General features: G+C 37.4%; 1 protein-coding gene across 8 annotated transcripts in view; it reads left to right on the top strand.

The window, feature by feature from the left end:
• Nucleotides 1-24865, top strand: part of baz (bazooka) — an 842954-nt gene that overhangs the window by 688085 nt on the left and 130004 nt on the right. For all 8 annotated transcript variants that reach the window (XM_068226299.1, XM_067141558.2, XM_067141556.2 and 5 more), the window contains 2 exons: nt 4761-4852; nt 15337-15502. In XM_068226299.1, the coding sequence (XP_068082400.1) occupies nt 4761-4852; nt 15337-15502 (258 nt within the window). The remainder of the gene's footprint in view (nt 1-4760; nt 4853-15336; nt 15503-24865) is intronic.

The following is a 24865-nucleotide window of genomic DNA, read 5'->3' as shown; positions in this document are numbered from 1 at the left end:
CTAGGCAGTCAGCAACCACTGCACTTGAATTTAACACAGATTCTGGCACATCACTTCGTGACAGAAGAAAATCCAGAAGACTACATGCCGTGTTTGTTGCCTGCACAGGAGTCTAACTCTGTTGAACACTTTGAGGCACATCTTCCTCTTTCTCCTCATCATCACACGGATTCCCACCACTTATAATATCTATTGTTTTGGAAATCGGTATATTGGAATACATGTCTTTTATGTTACTTATATGTTACTTTGTGTTACTTTCCTCTAATTCAAAATCCTTGGTTCTGTTACAAAATTCAATTATGCTGTTGAGTACTGCTGTCGAAGTAAACTTAAAATGTTTCTTTAAAAATTATCTGTATTAACTTTGCCATCATATAGGTTGGACTATTTCTAAAATTACTATTGAACTTACGGATGTGTTTATTTTATGAATTATGAATAGTGTAGTTTTTGTATTCTTTTATGACATTTGTGATATACAGTAAAACCTCATTAAGACGTTTCTACAGGGGACAGCAAAAAATAACACGTTAAGCAAGAAAATGTACTACTGAATATACGAATAAAAACTATCCAACAGGGATATAGAAATATTAAATACAACTTTTTCCAACATGAGGGCATTTTACGTCGTGTATCCGCGGCTACAGTGCAAACTATACCTACCATATCTAAAGATGAGAGGAAAGTATTATTAAAAGGTGTGAAAATCACGAGAGAACAAATATGAAAACCTTTTCTGCTGGGGCTCATAAAATAACAAGTGCACTGAAAGTTGTGAAAAACACCAAACAACAAATATGAAAACATGTGCACGGGGGCCAATAAAAATATCAGAATATTATTGCAGATCACACTGTACTAAAACAAATGTTAGTGGAAGTCTTTTATTTTGGAACAGGGGGTTATTAAACATTATTCTCCTTTGACAATGAATTGGAGGTTATACTCGACCATGTGCGACTGGTAGGAAAGACTTTGGCCACCATTTTGAATCGAACAAAACTTCGACCAACTTGATTGATAGAGTCGAAACTCGAAAGTGCAAGTTCAAAATTTATGACCTCTGCATGCTTCAAGATGCGGACGCCCAGTCCATTTTTTGACAGATTTTAATTTTGTCTTCATTAGTTAGGAATTTTATGACTTTGAAGGGCTGATGTCATTCTTCTTCAGTATTTCTCCTTTCTTTCCTCCTTTCTCCACTTCCCGAAGTATTTTACATTTTTGTTTTAAAGAAAACTGCTTTCGCTTCTTTTGACCCATATTGGTGAAAGAGTTAACTGGCACACTAATACACACATTGCTTCACGAACAAAAGAGAAACAATGAACGCGTCATGAGATGTGAATAAACGAAATGCAGTACTGAGTGTAGAGATGTGAAACCATAATGTTCATTGGTTGATTGTAAATTTGGCATTCCTACCCAGCCAATAGCATTTCTTCTTATGTATTGGTTACTTTGAAATTGATATCCAGCTCGACCAATCATGTACATGTATGAAAAATGACTACCTGAACCGTATCCTGTAAACGCAAATACTGTAATCCAATCTGTGCACCCCAATATTTGAAGATATTTTTATTAATAGGAAATTGGCATAAATTTGCATTTTATGTATAAGAAATTAATGTCCGGCCCCGCGGTGTGGGGGGCAACACGTCCGCCTGTCACCTGGCTGCCCCGGGTTTGATTCTCGGCCAGGTCATGGTTTTTTAATTGTAAATGATTAATATTCCTGGCCTAGGGACTGGGTGTTTGTGTCATCCTTAACGTTTCTTTCCTCACGTTCAACACTCTACATTTCCGCAATTAAAATAACATGCAGCTTCGTATCACATGTTGCAAGTAGTGGCAAAAGATCTACATAGGTCGACGGCGCGAACAAATATCATTTTTTTTTTTAAATAAGAAATTAATCTTACATAATGACGTTCAGTACTGGTACACTAAAACTGAATAAGATAATCTTCACGTGCTGTTGGGTAGGTAACCCGCTCGTCAGAATTGTAATGTGTTTGCTGACCTTCCCCTGATTTGTAATCGGGTAGTTTCGCCTGTGTGTTCTATAGTGTGTGCCACCTGGTATTAGCTGTATAGAGACTTGTTGTGCGAAATTAAAACCGGATGAATTTCAATTATATTTTGAGGGAAAAGGATATTAAATATAAGCAAAAAGGCTACATTTTAATTTGTTATACTGAAAGTTCAAAATTCGTTACAGTGAAATATTTTAACACACATTAAATGAGGAAAAGGGAAGGGGTCTAAAAGTAATTTCACTATTCTGAACATTTCGTTAAACTGGCATTCATTATAATGGCATTTTACTGTATGTATGATTTCAGACTTTTGTCGAATGTTTCAAGCACAAAATCTTTTGGATGTAAAAGGAAGAAATTAGAATGTATTTTTCCCTTGGCTTTTATTGCATTTAGCAAGCTTTCTGCTTGATTTCCCTCAATGGTCTCCCACCCCCTCTCCCAACCCCATACCAGTCTTACTCCAGGCTAATGTTGGAATAGTGCGAGGATGGGAAATGTGCCCTTGTACATAAATCTACTCTTCTTCACCCAAGATTTTCATGAGTATTTGCTAACCATTAGATTGTAGAAAGTTAATTGCTATCATGTAATAACTAATAGCCATATTGCTATAACAACTTGACAAAACATAGATTGATCTGCTTGTCAGTATAAGTATATGAACTTGAATTAGTCTTGGTTCTTCAGTCTGCCAGAACTAATTTTGGATAAATACATTATAAAATACCTGATGAAACAAACAGATGGAAACAAAATTATACCTGAAAAAGAGAAACCTTAATTTTTTTAAAGTGTTGATGATGATGATGATGATGATGATGATGATGATTAATTTCCAATTAGTTTTTAGGAGATTATTTATTTTGAAAGTCTTAGGTATTTAACCAGTCATAAATTGTAAACAGCTAGACTTCTGCTTTGTCTTGTACAAGGTTGATGAAGGTATGGCAGTCTATATCTCTGAGCCTGAATTGAACTTTTAGACCTCATATTCACTTGTGTATGTTTATTTCCCCCTTTCAGTGCAATTGCAACTCATATACCATTTTTGATGTCCTAAAAAATAGCATTGCACCCATGGACTCCATAGTTAAGCAAATTATGTTTTATCCTATGTAATGTCTTCACTATTCTTCCATGGCTGTATTGTTACATAGTTTGTTGTAAGTAACTATTCTCATTTGTTGTAACATTCTAAACTCTTCTGGGAAAGGGTGAATATATTAACACGTTGAGTGCCGAGCCGATTGTAGCACACTATTCCACTGGTGCCAGGCATGTTTTTGAATTGCATTCCGCTGGTGCCATAGCAATTGTACGCATTGTAGTCTGTTTATATAATCTTGGGATGTATTTATATGATGTACTAAGTAAATTTTATCTCACCATACCATGGTCATGTGTGACGCCATATGGTGTCACATCAATTTTTAGGAAAGATAAAATATAGCGTGACGCCATATGGTGTCACAGAATTTTTTGACATAGAATGTGCAATACGAATTTCAAATACGGGATATTTATTTGCTAATTCAAATTAACGCAATATTTATGAAAAACTAGTAAAATGCAAAACAAGTACTTACATTACATATTGTTGTGAACAGTTTTCTGATAACTCTAAACAATGAAAATATGCGTCTCGGCACGCCCAAGTTCTTGTTACTCGTTGTAATTTTTCAAACCTTATTGGCATCGTTGTCCAAACATCGTCCTTTGTACACTTGTTTCATGTGCTATTTTCATATTTACGTTTTGCACATCTGATCGGGAAGTTAAGGGGAACACGCTAACTATACGCTACCTGGCTGCTAGCGCAGCTCGACGCAGCCCGGTTGGTTCACGTCCGTTGCTTCGCTCCTCCCTACCTCTCCGCCACATCCCGATACTCCCGTGGCACTTCTAATTTTATGACTATTTATTTGTTCAATTTTGGCGTTTAAACTTGTGCTGGGTACATGCAGTTTTCACCTTAGTATTCTACTGCCTCCCACGAATATTCCTGCCAAATTTCAACCGAATCCGAGTGTAGCACATGTATGTGTTCCCTCGTAAGATTATTACCAATATCTTCCATATTTTATATTTTTGCACAACTATATAAACTGAGTGATAATACGTACGTAAACGGGGAATTAACAATGCGTGGCGCGCTTTCACCTGTGACAATGACCACTGGCCAGTCAGTGGCTTTGGAAAAATACTGTGCCGCCATATGGCGTCACGCCATCTCAAATTTGAAGACCACCGTGACACCATATGGCGGCACGTGGCACCCAACGTGTTAAACATTGCAGCTAATGCACAGTTACTCCTATCTTTTCTCTATTTTATTGTTCAAACCACCTCGGTCTCTCTTACAAGCCCCATATTACCTAATTGAAGAGAAGCGGAAGCTTCTATCCACCAAATAATGTTTGAAAGAAGTACATACAGCATACACTTATGGATTTTGCTCTTGTCTTGAATATATTTTAATCCTTCTAAGAATTCAGTCTATTCAAGGTGAAATTCATTAACAGTAATGTGTTGGTGAGACCTTTATTGCCAACATGAAATTGTAGCTCATTTCTGTTATTTTAATTTCCTTAATTGAAACATCTTGTCTTTGTTTTTCTTCCTCTGACAGTTTTCTGTGGTATTTTATATCTGTGAGGATACTACATTTGATTGTAAGTTCCTCTGAAATTAATTATATTGAATTTTCAGAGTCAGATATTCGTTGTCGAAATGAATTTGGCCCATCTTTGGGAATGAAGAAATCTTCTAGCCTGGAGTCCTTACAAACGATGGTTCAAGAGGTAAATATTAGTCAATAATTTTTTGTTGTTGTTGTTGTTGCTATTATTATTATTATTATTATTATTATTATTATTATTATTATTATTATTATTATTATTATTATTATTATTATTAACCTGCATAATGTTATAAAATCTTGTGATGTTAACTATCTATTTGTATTGATAATATTTTTCATAGCTGGCTGTACATTTGATCATTAGTGCAATTTGCATCTTTACCTGCTTTTGTTATGCCTCATTTTTTTGACTACCCTATGAGTATTTAACACTATGCAACCGGTGGTAGTAATATTACTACCACGCGGTGTGCGCCTGAGTGCCGCTGTTAGTAATACTACTACCACGAAATTTGAATTTCAGTCACTCGAAAGTTATTCATGTTATCAAATTAGATTTTGTTTTAACATGTTGTCGATTTCATGTACTATTGATAGATGGTGTTATCGATCGATAGTGATTGGTGGTGCAACCTTGGGGAAAAGTTTCGTAGCCATGTGCGCTCAGCTGGATCTTACCTAATTGCTGACATACGTACTCCTCGCACGCTCTGGTTCGATAAGCTCAAATTTATGCGCATGTGTTCTAATGATGTATTATATGACTTCACGTATTTAGAATGAAAGTCTAATGAGTCAGCAGTCTGCAATCATCTCTCAAGTAGTCGATGTATACTGTATATTGAGATATGGATCCCGGGCATAGTACAAGGAAAGGAAATCCTACGCGTGCATACAGCCCACGGATAAGTGAACAGATTATTACAGAACTTGTAAATGATTCGGATTCTGATCTGTATGAAAGTGATTGTGAAGAAGAAAATGAAAATCTACAAGCCCCTCAGGATGATGAATCACCAGAAGAACCAGTCGCAAAAAGATGAAGGGAGGTGAGAAGCACGGGAACACAATGGAAACAAGATATTGCTCCCGTGAACAGGCCCATTTTTTCTTCCCCTATCTAAATTTTGTGAACGTTTGGCAGATGATTCGGTGAGTAGTGTTCCTGCTGAAATTACTGAAGTATCACGAGCATCATCTGCGATTAGGCTATTAGGTAGAGATTATTTTCCACACAGAATAACTGCAGTGGGCGTGAAGAAGGAAGGGCACTCGCAGCGTACGTGCAAGGTTTTGCTACGACAAGTTTAAACACAACACCGACCGTGCTGTCAAGAAAATGACGACCGCATATTGCCGTAAATATAACATAGGTCTTTGCATAGGAGAATGTTTTGAGTGTTAAGGTATTGGGAATAACAATGAGTAGTTCTGTTGTTCAGTGACTGAAAACTATCGAACTTTTCTGAGTGAATTAGAAATTCAAGTGTGTGAACAAGGATAACAGAATGTACCAATATTGTAGCCTGATTTTATTTCCAGTGCTGAAGGTACACATTTTTGAATTGATTTCATGTGATAGTCCACTTTTTCTAGAATATGTACATACATTTGTGGATTTATACTGCAAAAACTGAGATTTTTTCTGACAGTTTAAACCATGCCACCACAGGGTAGGGATGCTATCTTGACTTGTGCGGGCTCATAGTGTTAAAACTCTCCCAGCTTAACCAATTTTCTCTGCTAAATTGGCAGATAATCTTACTGTTTCTCCCTTGAAATAACAATATTTTCTAATTTCTCCCTTGAAACAACAATATTTTCTAATTTCTCCCTCACTATTCTTCCTTAGGAAGATGGTAATACAATACACATGTCAACTAACCAGCCAACCATTTTAATCATATCTCCTCATTTCGCCATCTTTTACTGTAAAATGTATATGATTCATATTTCTCTAAACTGGAAAATAACTCAATAACTGGAGTCTTCAACAACCTGTTTCTAACTCTAGCACATGTTTTAATGATATGGTTATTAAGAGAAGATTTAGGTTTTCTTTTTAAATTTTTTTTTTTTGTCTGTATCATGTGGCAAAGTTAGGGCTCTTGGCCATCTCTTACACTTAACCGCATAAATTTTTTAAGATTTTTGCAACCCCCTGTGGGTGGGGGATGCAGACAAAGAATACACCCACGGTATCCTCTGTCTGTTGTAAGAGGCGACTAAAAGGAGCGACCAAATGATGATGAAATTAGAACTACGAGAATACTTGTGATTATACCCTATCTCAAATAACCTGGGAGATAAGGTAAATACCAACAAAAAAAAACCCATGGTAAATGTGGTGGTACTGTCTATCTTCTGGTAAAGCATTAAAAATGCTTTATATGTGTTAAGCAGTGGCAGCTTGTGCATTTAACACTAGGGGGCTGCATGTTTAATTACTGAATTTTACCTTATTTATAGATTAGCTGCATTCGGCGAGACTTGTAGGTTGAAAATATGTTGATAGCCTTCTCATTGAAATTTGGTATTTTTCTCATCAAAGTAGTTTCCATTGACAGCATTGCCAGAGCTGTCAGTCTTTCTTCACCCATAGTGCTGCGGAGGTACATTTTTATTCTCTTCATTGCTGAGAAACACCTTTCTGGTTCACTCGTGGTAGTTGGCAGAGTTGCCGCAATGCGAAGAAGTTTCACTACTTCTGAAAGTAATGACTGAAAGTAGCTGGATAGCATCAGACAGTGATCTGAATTCCTCTCTGGAGTATAAAACAGATAGTTCAGTTTGTATTTTTTTCTTTGTCAAAAGTAGGAAAAAGTCGTACCAGTACAGTCATTTAGCTCTTTCTTAGGAAAATCTGATTTGAAGGAAGAAAAATTTGATGGCATCACCAGAATTGACACTTGGAGATGATTTGTAAAATGAAACCGGCTATTTACCTGGGTTATGATGACATCACAGACTTCCTTGGCCGCAGACACTCTTGTCGCAGTTTCCTGAACATGGCATCGTTTGTTTACATTTCTGGTTTCAGAATTTTCGTTGGAGTCTAGTATTGTATCTCTCACATCATTAACAGTTTTAACAAAGTTTGAAACTTGGCAACAAATTTTGCTACATCTGCTTGTCGATTTTGAAATTCAGCCAGAAATTGAACTCTTCATCCTGAAGGTACTTGTACAAAGCCGATGCTTCTCTGGTAGTGATGTCACTTGAAAACTCAGATTCCATCAGTAGTTCAAAGCAATCTATTAAAGCATCTTTTTTCTCGAATACAGTATTCTCGATTTAAAATTCCATCTTGTGGCTCCAGCAGCAGGTATCCGTTTGGCCACACAAGAATCTGAAACAGACACTCTTTGGGGTGATCGGGAAAAGAATGCCGGTATTGAAGAAAAATTTGCTAAAAAATATTCTTGCTTTCGTGTTTTGCTTAGCAGCTCTCTCCATTATCAAATTAAGTTGGCGTGCAAAGCAATGTATAAAATGGGCGTTCGGTTACACTTCCTTAACTCTCGTCTGAACGCCACTAACGGCACCACTCATAACAGACGCGCTATTGTACGTCTGGGCAACAAGTTTATTCTTCTTATCTTTCAGAATAACGCCAAGCTAGGAAATAATACATTCTGAAATAGCCTCTGCATTTTGACCAGAAGGATTAAAAAAATCCCCAAAACCGTTCTGCAGCATTACCTTGTGAATCACAGTACCTTAGCACAAGAACAAGCTGAAATCCATCCGACACATACGTCGTCTCGTCAGCCATGATTGCTAAAAACTTTAGACTTGGATACCTCTTCCAAAATAGTCTCTCTGCATACCTCCAGCATACACTGCAACAATTCTTCCTGGATCATTTTTTTTATGTTCCTTTGAAACACGAAGCACTCTCTAGAGGTGACTTAAAAACAGAGTCTAGTTCACTCGTGTATTTAATTAAATTCAGAAATGTACCAGGATTCTCGGAGTGTGGCCTTTCTTCATGTCCTCTCAACGCCAGTTCGTTTGACCCACAAAACGTAATACAGTTTATTATTCTGGATAATACTTACCGATTTTTCCTTACTTCATTGTTATGACGCTGTACAGATTCCTCATACGACTTACTTAAACCCTGGCGCACATCTACGGAACCTAGAAGAGCTAAGTCTAGCACACTGTTCACATGTTTTCTGATTTTTCATGTTTCTTTATTTTATCATGAAGCCTCTTCAGATCACGAACTCCTGCATCATCCCACGCACTGTTTGCTCCTTCACTGGCACTTCCGAAAATAAGGCACAGAAAAAAGTGCATTTTGAACTTCGCACCCACACAACCATGCATGTTTACTATGTACATCTGGATTGAAAATTCTTGTGTACTCTTTGTCACGGCTCTTACCAGTCTGGGAGGTTTTCAGTTCTGGGGTAGGTCCTCGAGCTTTAATATCACACTTTTCATTTAGTCTTAAACTGTTAAGTTTGATAGTTTTTAAAAACGGCACAGAGTTAACAATACTCATGTGGTTAGAACTTCTACTATTGCGATCAGTGGACAACAAATAATGCACACAGGTCTGCAATGCATGCAGACCACTAGAGCGGGGTTGGCGGGCGCCTTATAGCGCACACGAAGGGGGAAGCGGATTCAAAGCCTTATGGCCAGATAAGAGCCATGTCCTGGCAGTCCCAAGAGAGGGAAGTGGAATCATACAACATTATCATGTGAAGGTTCAATTATTGCATTATTCCGGAGTTGAAAATCAAGTGTTAAGGAACTCGCAGAACGGATTGGCAATATCTCCCTATTGAATATGTAATGTTGCTTCGTGTAAATTGCATGTGATGAACCGGGTGGGGGCTGCAGTCCTGCAGACAACCCACTAAATCCGCCACTGGTGTTAAGTGATGTTATTTCCGCGTAAAAGTTATGTACGTCATCTAAATCCATTTATCTCCACTTTTCACTTTTAAAAAGCTGTTTACTTTTGATTTATAATTGATACTCGTGTATTAAAGTGCCTTTTGACAGGGACAATGTGTCAACAGCGGAACAGCCATTGCAGTATTCAGTAGAGCTCATTTAGCTAACATACAACCCATGTGCTTTTTGTTTACTGCTGTGTTCCAGGTGTTATTGGCATGCTAGTGACTTTGCATATTATTACGAGTTTCTTTTGTGCCAATATTTAGTAATATATCATTATTAATTGTCTTGGTGTTTAGGATTTAGTTAACTGTTTTAATTTGCATTTACCTAACCTTTGTTAAAGTTTCATGTGGAGTGAAGATGAGTGAGCCCAGCCCTTCTCACGTAAGCATAAGAAGGGAAAAGCATTGAGAAGTGGAGAAAAACAGTGTGTTCTCAACATTTTTAAGAAGTATAGTGAAGCAGATCCTGGTGGTACTCTTGAAAATGTGACGAGGTTAGTAGCTCCTGCTACTGGCATTTCTCGGAGTAGTATTTATCGTGCTAGAAAGGAACTTAAAAACTGTAGGAACAGTTGTTTCACCGAAAAAAGTCTGAATGAAACAAAGTTAGCGGACAAGCATGATTGTTTCACTAAGGACGCAATTCGGCGAAAAGTTCACTAGTTTTTCTTTAGAAGTGAAATACCAACAATGAACAAGATCTTAGAGTCTGTGAAGAGTGATGAAACCTTGCCTTTGTTTTCGCATGCAACGCTTCATAGGCTTTTAAAAACTTTATATTTGAATTTTATGTCGTCTAGTCTCCAACAACTGCTTATTGAAAGGAAGGAAATAGTTTTGTGGCAAAGACGTTATTTGCATCAGGTAAGAAAGTTTCGGGAGAAGGGAAGACCAATTTATTACTTGGATGAGATGTGGGTGAATTCAGGGCATACTTGTGTGAAAGCATGGAGTGATAAAACTATCAAATCCAGTAAGGACGCATTCTTGAAGGGATTATCAGGTGGCTTAAGGAATCCTTCAGATAAGGGGAAACACTTGATAATTACGTATATCAGCAATGAGAAAAGTTTCGTGGAAGGAGGGTTACTGTGTTTCGAATCTAACTCCATGAAATACTATTACGAGGAAACAAATGGAGATGTATTGAAGAATGGTTTGTGAATGTTCTTACTCATCTTAAAGGCAGTGCGGTAATTGTTATGGACAGTGCATCTTACCGTTTGGTTAGATTTGAGAAACTGCCCAATCAATCGTGGAGAAAGGGAGATATAATTAAGTTTCTGGACAGGAAGGAAATCCCTTACAAACTGAACAGTGTCAAGTTGGAACTTCTTAATGTCATCCCACAGCATATTAAGGACTCGTGTGGCGCATATCGAGTAGACAATATCGCACTGCAACCGGAAGGCAAGTTTTAAGGTTACCTCCGTACCATTGTTTTTTAAATCCAATTGAAAGTGTGTAGAGCCATGTTATAGGAACAACAAACAAAACTTTCACCCTTGCGGAAGTAATAAAACTGCTGCTGGAAGGTATTGAAGTAGTAACCCTTCACCATATGGAAATGTGTGTAAAACACGTCATCTAGATGGAAGAGAAACGAATGTGGGTAGTGATAAATGTGAACGACTCTGATAGTGATGACCACGACGACGATATGGAGGGGATTGAGTAACCTATCTTTCTTCTGCAGGCGACATTGGTGAGAACATTAACCTTCATTCTGGTGAATGTATAAATGTTCTATTCTTCTTATAACATGTTAGTTACAGATTATTTGAACTAGTTATTGATCTCACGGTTTTTTGACTGATGTTTTTATGCGACTAGTATATGGCCGGACTTGTTATTCTTATCTCCCAGATAATTTGAGATAAGGTATAGTACCATTACGTGCGGAACACCATGGGTCAACGTTACTTGCGACTAGTACCATCTTGCGGGGAAAACCATGGGTCTACGTTATGTAGGAGCAGTACCATTATGCGAGAAACACTACGGGTCTGGGCGTTGTTTGTGATAATGTTCGTCGTGTGTATTCCACCTTTCAGTTCCCCTATGCTCAGAATAGGCCTGCGTTACGTGTGAGTAGCACCACTTTATGAGAAAAACCATGGGTCTATGTTGCCTGTGATTAGTGCCACTAAGTGAGAAACACCACAGGTTCGACTGGCTCCTGTGATTTGTACCACTATGTGAGTGAAACAATGGGTCTGCGTTGTCTGAGAGTAGTAGTACCATTATGTGAGGAACACCATGGGTTTGTGTTGCCTGTGCGTGTTGCCATAATGTGTGATACACCGTAGGTCAACACTGCCTATGATTAGTACCACTATGTGAGGAACACCATGAGAATACGTCGCCTGTGATTAGTTCCACTAAGTGAGGAACACCATGGTTCTGCTTTACCAGTAATAAGTACCATTATGAGGGACCGGTGACCTGGATTTTGGACCGCTTTAGATAATGAGTATCATCCCAGTAATGAAGGCATTGTGAACTGGATCCACTGATTATTTTGTTTCACAATCATTTTTTTCATCATTCGTTTTAGATTCTAGTTGGTGGATATATTTTGAAGTTTTAATTTTCGTTTCGTTCACCTCGTACCATTAAGGGCCGATGACCTAGCTGTTAGGCCCTTTAAACAACAAACATCATCAAGATTTTTGCATCATTAATTTAAAATATCGTGGTAATCAATTACAGTTAATGAGACAAGATGAGTAAATCACATGCAGAATAACAATAGTGCAAGTAATTAAGATTACTATTGATGTAAGAAGTATAGGATAAATAGGGAGTAGACATTAACAGAAAAGTATAAAATTAATAACTAAAGAATGTATCTACTAACTAGCTTAAGGGAAAACTTATTCTAATATGAAGCAAAATGAAATTAACTGAATATTGCTATGTTACAATCTGAATTCACTAAAAACCATGTTACTATGTTATCTATTTCTAGGAACACTGGATAGTCTTGAACAAGAAGAGTAAATGGGATAGCCTAAGATAATTAAATTTAATATGTAATTTTTAGTTCCATTCACACATAATTCACAGTTATATTCACTAAGGTCAGCTGTATGTACTCTGGAGGAATTTATGGTAGGCTGTTTTAAACGTCCTAGACGAGCAAGACTTTTAATTATCCACCAGGATCGTATTCCATAACCTCGATGCAGTGACAAAGAATGAAAGGCTCTAGGTAACTGTTTGATGTGATGCTATTCCAAGTAGTGATCCGGAGTGAGTATTAATTTTTTTGAATGAAGAAAGAAGCCTAAAAGTGGACAATAAATAGGTGGGGCTGGTTGTAGAAAGCAACAGGTAAACGAGGGTCATTTGTTGGGTTTTTCTATGGTCGTTTAAATGTAACCATCCTAAATTTTTGTAGTATGGTGTTATATGATCATCATGTCAGAGCTGGAGGGCATATCAAATGCAAGAGTTCTGTACACGTTGTAGTTTTGCTGTTTGTTCACAGGTTAGGTCAATCAGTATACTGCCACAGTAGTTAAAGATTGGAAATGAAAATGTTTGTGTAAGTTTTAATTTAAGGTCCAGGGGGAGAACATTCTTACAATGCTTTAACCTCTTCAGTGGCACGCCCGAGAAATTCTCGGGTGACGCACGCCTGCCCATAACGTCACCGCCCGAGAAATTCTCGTTTAGCTGCAGCGTTCATTTCGCGATCGCCCAATAATTTCTCGGGTATTCTAATCTCTTTGGAAAATGTTTTCCAGCATTCTCAACAGATGGCGGGAGGATTTCCAGCTGTATTCATGAAGCGTCCGGCCTAAAATATGCCTTATCTTCTCTACTTTACATACACAACCTCTGGCCAGCTGATGAGGTAAACAGAAATGGCGAGCACGAAACGGAAGAGAAGTTTGTCCGAAGACAAAATAAGGAACTACATCAAAGATGAATCTCTAAGTGGCATTAGTATTTCTGATAGTAGCGATAATAATTCTATTGATTCTTCAGATGATGACCTTAGTAATTCTAGTGAAAGTGAAAAAGATATTACGTCAGAAGCTAAGGTGATGGTAGATGTTGAATATACATTCGTGTGTAAAAAAGTGTAAGCGTGGGGATAGTGTGCGACCTAATATTATTCCATTTACGGGAAATCCTGGTGTGAGGATTGGATTATTACCAGAGGTGAGTGCGATTGACTGTTGTGAACTGATTCTAACAGATGAAGTTGTAAATTTGACAATGACCTAAAAAATTTGTTGGCGCTATGCTAAAAGTGCATTGAAATACTTGTAAATAAATCTCCGCATGCAAGGACACAGTTTTGGAAAAAAACAAACTCTTACAAAATTTAGCAATTTATTTCGTTGGTGTTGCTGATGGGAATAATACAAAAGCCTGAAATAAAAAATGTATTGCTCACAGGACAGTATAATCAAAACACCAATATTTTATGGAACTATATCACAGGCCTGCTGTAAAAAAGTGTAAATAGTGTGTAAAGTAAGATTTTATTAACCTTGAATAATATATGAATGTGTTCACTTAATAATTGTTACTCATTCCTTGCTTCCTAAAAATAAACAATTTCCTCCGAAAAACCTCACTTTTCTGGCACAGGAGGTCTGCCAAAACCCGCCACCAAAGGGGTTAAGGGATAAAGGGATGCATGTGGACCTTTCTGCATGCAATGGTTATATGTTCATTCCAGGTCAGAGTCTCATTTAAGGTGGCCCCAAGGGTTGAAACTACCTTGGAGTATGGCGCATCAGTATACTCAATGGTAATTGGAGGAAACCAATCAAACTATGAACTGCTATTCACAATCACAGCATTCTCTTTGCATGGATAGGATGACCTATAGTATTTATAAGTCTTAAAATTCTGAACACCACTCTTGTCAGCCGTACTTGAACAGCTTATTAAGGTTGGTGGATAAAGAAGAGGTTTGTGTAAAAGTCATCATCATCATAAGTTTCCCGGGTGTGGTGTACAAGCGCTCGCCATCTCGTCCTGTCTGCATACATCTTCTGTTCCAGGACATCTACCCATCTGAGACTTCTCTCCTCCACATCTGATTTCACTGTGTCTATCCAGCGTTTCCTAGGCCTTCCCCTTGGTCTTTCTCCTTGGACAGTAAGGTCGAAGTATTTTCTGGTAGGTCTCTTGCTCTTTGTTCGCATAATGTGCCTATAGCACTGAAGTCTACGCTTCTTTATTTCATTGGTAATAGGGATCTCAATGCCTCATTCCTGATTTTGTCCTTTCGAGTAGCTTGATTCATAGTTATAATGAATCTCATTTCTGTTGCCTGAATTTTGCTGTAGTCATTGTTTAGTAGAGTACATGTCTCTAAACCGTACGTGAAAATCAGTATGAAGTAGGTGGGGTACAGAGTTGTTTTTGCTTTTGTGGTATTTTGCAGTCCCAGGGTAGATTTCTGATTTGATTGTAAAAGTTTGATATTTTCTCTGTCTTTCTGAGTATTTCCTGCTTGACAGTGTAGTCTTTTGAGATTGTGCTTCTGAGGTACTTGAAGTGGGAAATTGATTCTAGATTTGCTCCTTCCAGAAAAGAGGTTTAAGTTTGTTCCTTTCCTGGTGATGGTCATTTCTACAGTCTTTGCTTTACTTAAAGGTAAGGGGGAGAACATTCTTATGATACTTTAAGTAAAGGTATTACTATTTAATATTAGTATAGTTATACCTCTGTTCATGTAAATGAACTATTCCAGATCCAGATGCAGGAAGACAGTGATCCTGCCTACACCTATCGGAATGCTCAAGGGGTAGTAAGGGTAATACGTGGTCGAGGTTGCAACGAGAGTTTTCGAGCGGCTGTAGATAGGAGTTACGATGCACCTTTGGCAGAGCTGCGTAGTCGTATTGAAATGGAAACATGTAAGTAGAAAGGACAAGAATTTGTCTTACAGGAGAATGTGTTCTGGTAACCTGATAATATACTTTAACAGGTCTTTAAGGGTAGAATTTATGACATCCTCCAGGAAATTATTGTCTTGTTTAGTCTACGTGTATAAATTGGGGAAATTTATTCAGTTCTTGGCATCATCATCTTATAATTAACTGAACAGTAATGTTTTAGATTGAAGTTCCATGCATGAAAGTTGTTTGCATACTGTGTATATTTTACTACAAAAAGTGTCACAGAATTTACCTCATTAGCAAAAAGGAGCAAAAAAGAAATGATGATACTTCTGAATTTGTTAATGATATACAGTATATACATAGATATATAATAGCATGTTGGACAGGAAATAAGGATGTATTTGTTTCTACTCCCTTTTAAAGTCCTAGGAAATTGGCAAATACTAGGCTAATGGATACATATTAATGCTTGATTCTTGTCATGCATGTACTTATTTGCTAGTTGTTGTTTGAAGCATGGCTCATTTTGTAGAGTTACTGTCACGGTTGGTTTGTGCTATGTGAAACATAAATGCTTGTTGCATGGTTTGTTTTTCCTTTGTACTGTAATGTGCAGTGATTCATTCAGTGCTTGGATGAGAAGTGTATCATAACCAGTATACAATTGAAAAGACTAATTACTTCAATTCTTTTATAAGTCATGCCTCCGTGACTCAGGTGGCAGCGCGCTGACCTCTCACCGCTGGGTTCCGTGGCGAGATTTGTGCTGGACAAAGCGGAGGCGGGACAGGTTTTTCTCTGGGTACTCCAGTTTTCCCTGTCGTCTTTCATTCCAGCAACACTCTCCAATATCATTTCATTTCATCTGTTAGTCATTAATCATTGCCCCAGAAGAGTGTGACAGGCTTCGGCAGCCAGCACAATTCCCATCCTCGCCCCTAGATGGGGGCTTCATTCATTCCATTCCTGAACCGGTCGAATGACTGGAAACAGGCTGTATATTTTCATTTTCTTTTATAAGTCACAATCATAAACAGACCATAGATTTCAGATTGATTCTTCTACAAATTTCCAGTCTCTTGTTAAGCTAATCATAGCCAGAGGTGCACTACTAGTTTTTAAATCGTATCGTCTTAAAGATCATTGCATTTTTAAGAGAAAGTTACTGGAATGCCACACCCCTCCTTAAGCCCTGATTGTGCCCAAACTTATATAATTTTACACCAAGTTTTACAGCCTGTAGTACTATACATAAATACTGCGTATTGTCACATGTTATTTTGTATGGAATATTACATAAAATATACTTTATATTTGATTCCGTATTGACATCAACTATTCAGTTAATTGAGAGATGTATTGTCCATTTTTCATTATAATACAATCAGTGAATACAAAATCACTAAAACATTAAACATGTTAAAAAGATTAGTGCTCTGTCACATACTCAGCTTCCCAGGCCCGGGCTCTACCGAGAAGGGCGCATTTGCACCAGCACTTTCTCACCAGGCCAGATAGCCAATCTGCAGGACAGTCACTCGGATCCGAACTGTTGCGAAGGGAAACTGTTACTGAAGTTTTCTTTGCTGTTTAACAATATTGCATAAATTTTAACTGCAAATTACCGTTTTTCTTCTTCCATGTCACTACCCTTAGAGCTGCCCCTGGTCGTCGCTACATAATGGACATTACTGTTGAAATATATATTTTATTGTCATATTTATTGTCCTTTCGTATTGAACATATATTTATTCTTAAGCTGTAATTTCTACAGTTTGAAAGATATAATATCTTTAGGCAAACAAAGCTGATTTTATGTTTGGAAAGGTTGATACTTCAGCAAAATTCTCTCAGAAATGTGTGTTGATATTACTTCATCTACCAGAAACAGAAACAGCCTACAATAATTTTGTATCTTAAATTTTTTATTAATTGCCTTGTATTTTCTGTGACTTATATCTTTATCAGTATTAAAATAATGATTTTATATATTTTTATTGCTTTTATATTAAATTCAATTGTTTGCTATCATACAAAAGCTGAAGCATATAATTTAATTGAGGAAAGTGATACATCAATATAAATGATTTTTAGGTAGCCTACATATAACTATTTTGGAAAAGGATTGTTTGTTGTCTTTAACCTTTAAGAGCCAATTGATCTTGTGGATTGCTAAGCTATTTTACCTGAAAAATCAATCAATATATAAAGAAAGAAAGAGAGAGAGAGAGAAATCCAATAGGGCACATGTGCACCAACACATTCTTGCCAGCCCAGATAGCGGATCTGCATGATAGTAATTCAAGTGCTCCCCTAGAACAAGGGGTATTGTATAGTAACAGCATCCAAGGGGTAGTGAAGTATTGTAATTCCATTCATTTTTTATACAGTATTTATAGAATAAAATGGGCTTATATATTTTAAATTCTGAAATTCCCCTGTTGTACAACTATCCCTGATGAGGACATATCATATAAATGGTGAATTACTACTGATGGTGAATTATGTAAAACACCTAAACAAATAGCCGGGCTGAGTAGCTCGGACAGTTGAGGCGCTGGCCTTCTGACCCCAACTTGGCAGGTTTGATCCTGACTCAGTCCGGTGGTATTTGAAGGTGCTCAAATACGTCAGCCTCATGTCTGTAGATTTACTGGCACGTGAAAGAACTCCTGCGGCACTAAATTTTGGCACCTCGGCATCTTCGAAAACTGTAAAAGTAGTTAGTGGGACGCAAAGCAAATAATATTATTATTATTATTCTAAACAAATATATTTTAAAAATAAAACAGGAATACCAAAATGGAGAAAGAAATTAACTGAAAATTTTGTGACACATCGTCGCACACTGAAGGATAACCCAATCACCTCCCAGCAACAGGCGGGTATGTGATACTTTTCTTCAAAGTACTTAAAACAGTGTTTGTAATGTGTCTTCTTTTCAGATTCAACTTCTTTGGCCTGTGAACTGTTACTTTCAATCCTTGTTATTGTTCGATCAATAACAATGACAATGTTCCTCTTCCTATCAATCACAACAATGTCTGCACTGGATCTATCAATTGAGATATAGTGCATTTCCTCCTCCTCCCCCTCCCCCTCCTCCTCCTTCTTTCCCCATATCCAGCTCCTGCCAATTCCACCTCTTTTCTCCTTCCACCATTCCTCTTCCATCATTTTGTCCTCGTTCAGGTTTGTTCTTCTTGCAATCCATTTTATTGAATCGCTCCACCTTGTTCTAGGTCTCCCTCTCGCTCATTTTTTCCCTTGAATTTCAACTCCATCATCTCAATAAGGACATCACTTCAATCCTTGCAAAATTATGCTACAAAACCTTAAGAATCACTACAATAATACTCAGTGAAACAAAAAATAAAAAACAAAAAAATGGTCAGCACAATGTTACTTTCAAACACCGCCGGTGGCAAATAGGGGCCGACGAGTACGACAGTTATACCTTATTATGGCTCTAGCAAAAGAACAGTATGATGAATGTGATAATCAATATGAGCAGAAACTGAATATGATGATTGATGACATTTATATCCTTGTTTAGTTATTTTTCATTAAGTCTTATTATCCATAATGAGCGATTTTCAAAAAAAATATTTCAGTAAATACAAAATTTGCTTGAAATCTTTCAAACATTGTTACATTGTCATCTCATAGGCACAAGTGACTAGTGTAAATTTCATACATACAGGGAGCGGTAAGAAAAGTTACCACATTATGCAGGGGACATTGGTGAACAAATTGCCAGCAATCCATTGCTAGACTTACCATAAGCTGTAGCAGCACAGGTAGGTGTTCAGTTTCTTTACAGTAGACCTAAATTAATAGTTTAAAATTAATAATGAATGAAGTTGAAAACTAATGTACATCAAAGCCACTGTTGAAAATGATATCCATCATCTATCTGTATATATAAAATAACATGTCCTGACCGACCGACCGACCGACCGACCGTATTAGAGTGTAGGTTCTCACTAAGGGAGGATTTTTGATATTCCATCACTAAGGGGGTGGAAGGGGGGGGGGGGGTGAATTGTTTAAATGAGTATATCTATATCTCAAACTTAAATGTTTACAGACATAAAAATTGGTAGTTTGAATCTCCTTTAAAGAAAGGAACGCATATTTTTTATTTTGTTTTTGGAAAATACAATTAAGGGGGAGGGATGAAAAAAAGCTTAAAAAAGGGGTTGAATACCTTTTATGAAGATACTTATATCTCAAAAACTGAAGATATTACAGACATGAAAATTGATATTTGGAATTGCCTGTAAAAGTAAACAAATATAGTTTGTTTTTGGAAATTCCACTTAAGGGGAACTGTAAAAGGGGGTTAATTTTTAAAATGAGAATATCTGCAGTATATCTCAAAAACTTAACATGTTGCTGATGGAAAAATTGGTATTTTTTATCTCTTTTAAAAATAAAGAAATGCATATTTTTTATTTCAGGAAAAAACTTAAAGGATGGTTGTAAAAAGGACTGGAAAGGGGGTTGAATTCTTTTTGTTAGGTTACTGATATCTCTCAAACTGAAGATGTTACAGATGGGATAATTGGTATTTGGAATCTACTTTAAAAATAAAGAAACCCGTATTCTTTTCATTTTGGAAAATCCACTTAAGGGGGAATGAAAAGTTTGAAAAATTAGTTGAATTATTTGTATGAGGATACTTATAAGTTACCTAAAAAAAATGATGTTACAGACTTGAAAATTTGTACTTGGAATCTCCTTTAAAAATAAAGAAACACACATTTTTGGGGGAAATTCAACTTAGCAGGGGGGGGGGGGGGGTTGGTGGCATGAAAAGAATTTTAATTCCTTTTATGAGGATACATTTATCTCAAAAACTGAAGATGTTACAGTCATGATAATTGGTATTTGGAAGCTTCTTTATAAATAAAGAAACACATATTTTTTGTTTTCAGAAAATTGGTACAATTAATCTCTTAAAAAAATAAATAAACACTTTTTTTGGGAAATCCACTTAAGCAGTTGAAAAGAAGTAAAAAAAGGGGGTGATCATAATTCTAAACAAGAGAACAATGTTAACCCCTTAAGCGGGGAGCTCCTCAGTACATACCGGCTCACTCCCAGGTGGGGATTTCCCCGATTGAAGAAAATATTTAATTACTTGATTAAAAACAATCTTAGACTATAATGAAATATTGAAGGGCCCTAAGAGAAATATTTACTTGAATATAATGTAATTAATTGTTGGAAAATTCTATTGTTCTAATTTTTCAATACTTTGTGCAAGAACGTACTAAGTGCTTTCACACAATGATATCGAGGTTACTTCTTCCTAATAGCAAAGCTCTGGTTTTTGTTTATACAGTAACTTTTACCTGAATATTTTAGGCAGTTTACTAACAATCTCTGCCTGGAAATTGTAAATTGTAGGTTTACAAAGTTCACATGTACTTAGAAGATTTACAATGGAATACTCATGAAATTTTCTGTTATGTTGGTTAGCGCTTTCGAGGGATCAAGTTTATAGAGCCTAGGTACAATTCATAAGTGACACACACGGACTATATTACACTACAATACAGGTAATATTTACAGCATTTACAGTCTTCACAGTGTTATGTCTTTTACAGCTGTTCATTATGATACACACGAAAGCACCGGGCGAGTTGGCCGTGCGGTTAGGAGTGCGCGGCTGTGAGCTTGCATCCGCGAGATAGTGGGTTCGAATCCCACTGTTGGCAGCCCTGAAGATGGTTTTCCGTGGTTTCCCATTTTCACACCAGGCAAATGCTGGGGCTGTACCTTAATTAAGGCCACGGCCGCTTCCTTCACATTCCTAGGCCTTTTCTGTCCCATCGTCGCCATAAGACCTATCTGAGTCGGTGCGACGTAAAGCAAATATAGCAAAGCAAGCACACACGGAAGCAGATCATGTTATATAACCTGTCCCAGCCTCGCATAATTTATATGATTCCATTCCGAAATGCGATTGTTTTTTGGTATGTAAACTTCCACCCTAGCCACCCTTTCCATAGCAACAGGTTCTCATCAATTGACACTTTGCCATCAGGGGTATAAGCTTCCGAAAATTTTGCTAACAGGTCGTCAAACACTGGATTTATCTTGTATATTTTGGGAGGAATTTGTCCATATTCACCTCATTGCCAGAGATATGTAAAAAGCTGTGGAGGAAAATCTAATAATAATAATAATAATAATAATAATAATAATAATAATAATAATAATAATAATAATGTTATTGTCTTTATGTCCCACTAACTACTTTTAGGGTTTTCGGAGATGCTGAGGTGCTGGAATTTAGTCCAGCAGGAGTACTTTTGTATGCCAGTAAATCTACTGACAAGAGGCCGATGTATTTGAGCACCTTCAAATACCACCGGTCTAAGCCAGAATCGAACCAGCCAAGTTGGGGTACGAAGGCCGGCCAGCTCCTCAACCATCTAGGCCACTCAGTCTGGCGAGAAAAAAATCTCTTCTGTGTCATCAGCTCATAGAAAACAGGTGTAGTGAACAAGCAAATGCGAGAAATATAGTGTCCTAATTTAGATTTCTGTACAATTCCCTGCGGCAACAGTATGGTGATAAGAAGCTTTATTTCGTCCTTATTTGTTTGGATCCGGTCTTGATCTCGACTCCTTCGTTTTATCTTACTAAACTGGGTTTTATGTGCGATTTCCTGCTGGGCATCTTTTGTCTGTTCAACTATGTCCTGGTATATATCGTCATAAAATAGTAATTAAAATATTTCGCTCAGTTTTGTTCTCCGTAAAAACTCTCCCTTTACATCATGATGGAATTTTGGATCGAAGCGGGACCTTCTCTTTCCATTTTCTGTACAAACTGACGAAGAATTTGCACTGGTTGAATTGTAATCAGTATTATCGTCACCACTGTCACGGTCATAATCACTACTTGAACAGGAATCGAACACGTGCTGTCTCTTTTGTGACTGCTGAACATTCGCATCAGCTGGGCCCGAACCCTGTATGTTCGAGCCTGCAGTACTTATTCGAGGTATGTTCCTGTCACTTATGAATTCCCCTTCGGCAGAACTTACTTCACTAATATCACTATTCTCCCCACTATATTCCAACATTTCGATTATCATGACCCGTAAATAGTCTTCCTCTAACGGTGGGGGCCGGTAATTCCTTTTAGATATTTTAGCAGAAAGAATGTAAGAAAAAGGATCGAACAGAACCCTGATCTCTGCAGTTTGGACGGAAATCGTGAAGTGTGCCTGTGTTACGGATGCGTACGGTAATAAATGTTGTGTAACTCGCGGTAAACACACACTCCAGTCGTGAAGGAAGAGCTCAAGGCTGGGGATCATAAATCAGGTCACAGTTCTAAATGTCATCAGAGAGGTCTGTTCAGTATCATAATCTCTAGAAATCCAAGGGACAATTAGGCGATGAGCTAAAGCTTCAGTGCGAAGCTATTAGGCCTTAGATTGTTCTTGCCCGGACGTAAGCTGCGTTTTTTATGTTGCAACTCATGTATGACACATTGGTATTGGGAGAACATAGTTGAAAAAGTTCACTTCAGAGGGCAGACTCATCCAGAATACGCTGCTGAAAAGGAAATAAACTTCTGCAAGCAGGCAACTGAGAAAAAAAATGTAATTTGAATTGGCGGATATATCCGCGTTCCCCGCTGAACAAGCAACTTGTAGCCGCAGATCTCGCCACATCGCCCACTGAGCAGGTTAAGGAAACCAATGATACGATTAGATCATATTTGGCTTTCAGAATTTTAACTGATAAAATTATACTTTTCATGAAATATTTAGTTTAGAGGGAAGCTGTTCGTTTTCATTGTCGACTAAGTTGATAACTTGTAAGTGTTTCAGTCTCCAAAAACACGAACTGTAACACTTAACATATATAATTGTCATTTTGTACAGGTATGTTATAGTATACCAAAGTTTTACATTTTATGTTTCGACAGACAGAAAAACTTACACATTATTATTATGAAATTTTTAAGTTAATTATATCTTCTCTTTCATAATTTTTATATTGTAATAGATCTAGTCACATAGAGTCAAAATATTATCGTGAAAATGGTGTGATTTGTGCCAGTATGGTTGGTTTCACAAGCTAACTGCATGACACTCTTGTTATTAAATCTTCTGTTTTGTGTGGTTTCATGTGTGTGTACATACACAAAGAATATAACTAAGTGACAATGTCACCATCTTCTCAATAAAGCAGCCATGGTTCAAATCCAGATCAGTGCATGTGGAATTTTTAAAATGAAAAGTTTCATCACTCTGGTTTGATTGAAGCTTGTTGCTATGATGCTATGAACCTGATATCAACATTCATGTAAAACTGCAGTCTTGCTTGCTTTGCTTTGGCTTCTGTTTTGTGGGTTCACTTATTGTACAGTTGACTGACTGCTTGATAATTGTTGAGTCAGTATTGCTTGGTACAAAGAAGTGAATACTGTTGGAATGCTTATGTTGAAATATGCCAACTTAGTCTCCTAATATTCTTCATTCTGTTTGTGTATATATCAGAGATGGGAAGGATAAACACAATGCCAGATCAGTGTGGTTGAGCGAGAGGGGGGGGGGGGGGGAGAGAGAGAGAGAGAGAGAGAGAGAGAGTGTGTGTGTAAACAGGAAAGGATGAAGAAGTCCAGAAAGTACTGAGTATTTTCTTATGTTTAAAACAAACAAATTTTATGCAATTGATAAATATTCTTTATTTCTTTATCCATCAACATATTTTCAGTTCTTCCACACACCCCCACCTATGATTTTGATCCATCTTTTCAGCAGTCTTGGACTTTTTCACTCACAGAGATGAACTGGCTTGAAGGCAGAAATCTAAGTCCTTTTGACAGCTTTGAAATGACATGATTTTATCCCTAGCTAATTCTGCTGCACAATGTATTGCTGGAAGATAACACCCTACTTGTTTGCTAGTTCAAGATTGTTCTGTAGACTTATTTTGTATAATCAGGATGCAGTACACATTCTGTAAGCTCACCAGACAAAAAGTAGTCACTGTAGTGCATACGCACAGATGGATCGTTAAGCTCAGCAAACGAGTCCCATGCTCAACCACACATGCACTGCCTCTACATGAGCAAAAGGCAGTAGCGATCAGTGAGACATTGATGTTTCAAACGGACAGTGTATGTCAACATGAGTAGATGTAAGGATGTAACAGAGTGGCAAAAAGGAGCAACCGTGTTTGGCCGTGCCCATGGCCATACGGTGCGTGAAGTTGCTGGATTTGTTTTTGTTTTGCAGCAGACTGTTCAACATGTCTACAAGCAGTAGTGTACTACACGTCAGAATTGTGGTCGGGAGAGGATCCTGACTGAGAAGGACCGGAGACGCTTTTCACGGCTTGTGAA

This window comes from Anabrus simplex, chromosome 2 (assembly GCF_040414725.1).
Source record: "Anabrus simplex isolate iqAnaSimp1 chromosome 2, ASM4041472v1, whole genome shotgun sequence".
Taxonomy (NCBI): domain Eukaryota; kingdom Metazoa; phylum Arthropoda; class Insecta; order Orthoptera; family Tettigoniidae; genus Anabrus; species Anabrus simplex.
The sequence above is the reverse complement of the archived record's forward strand: the minus strand, read 5'-3'. Positions and strand labels throughout refer to the sequence as shown.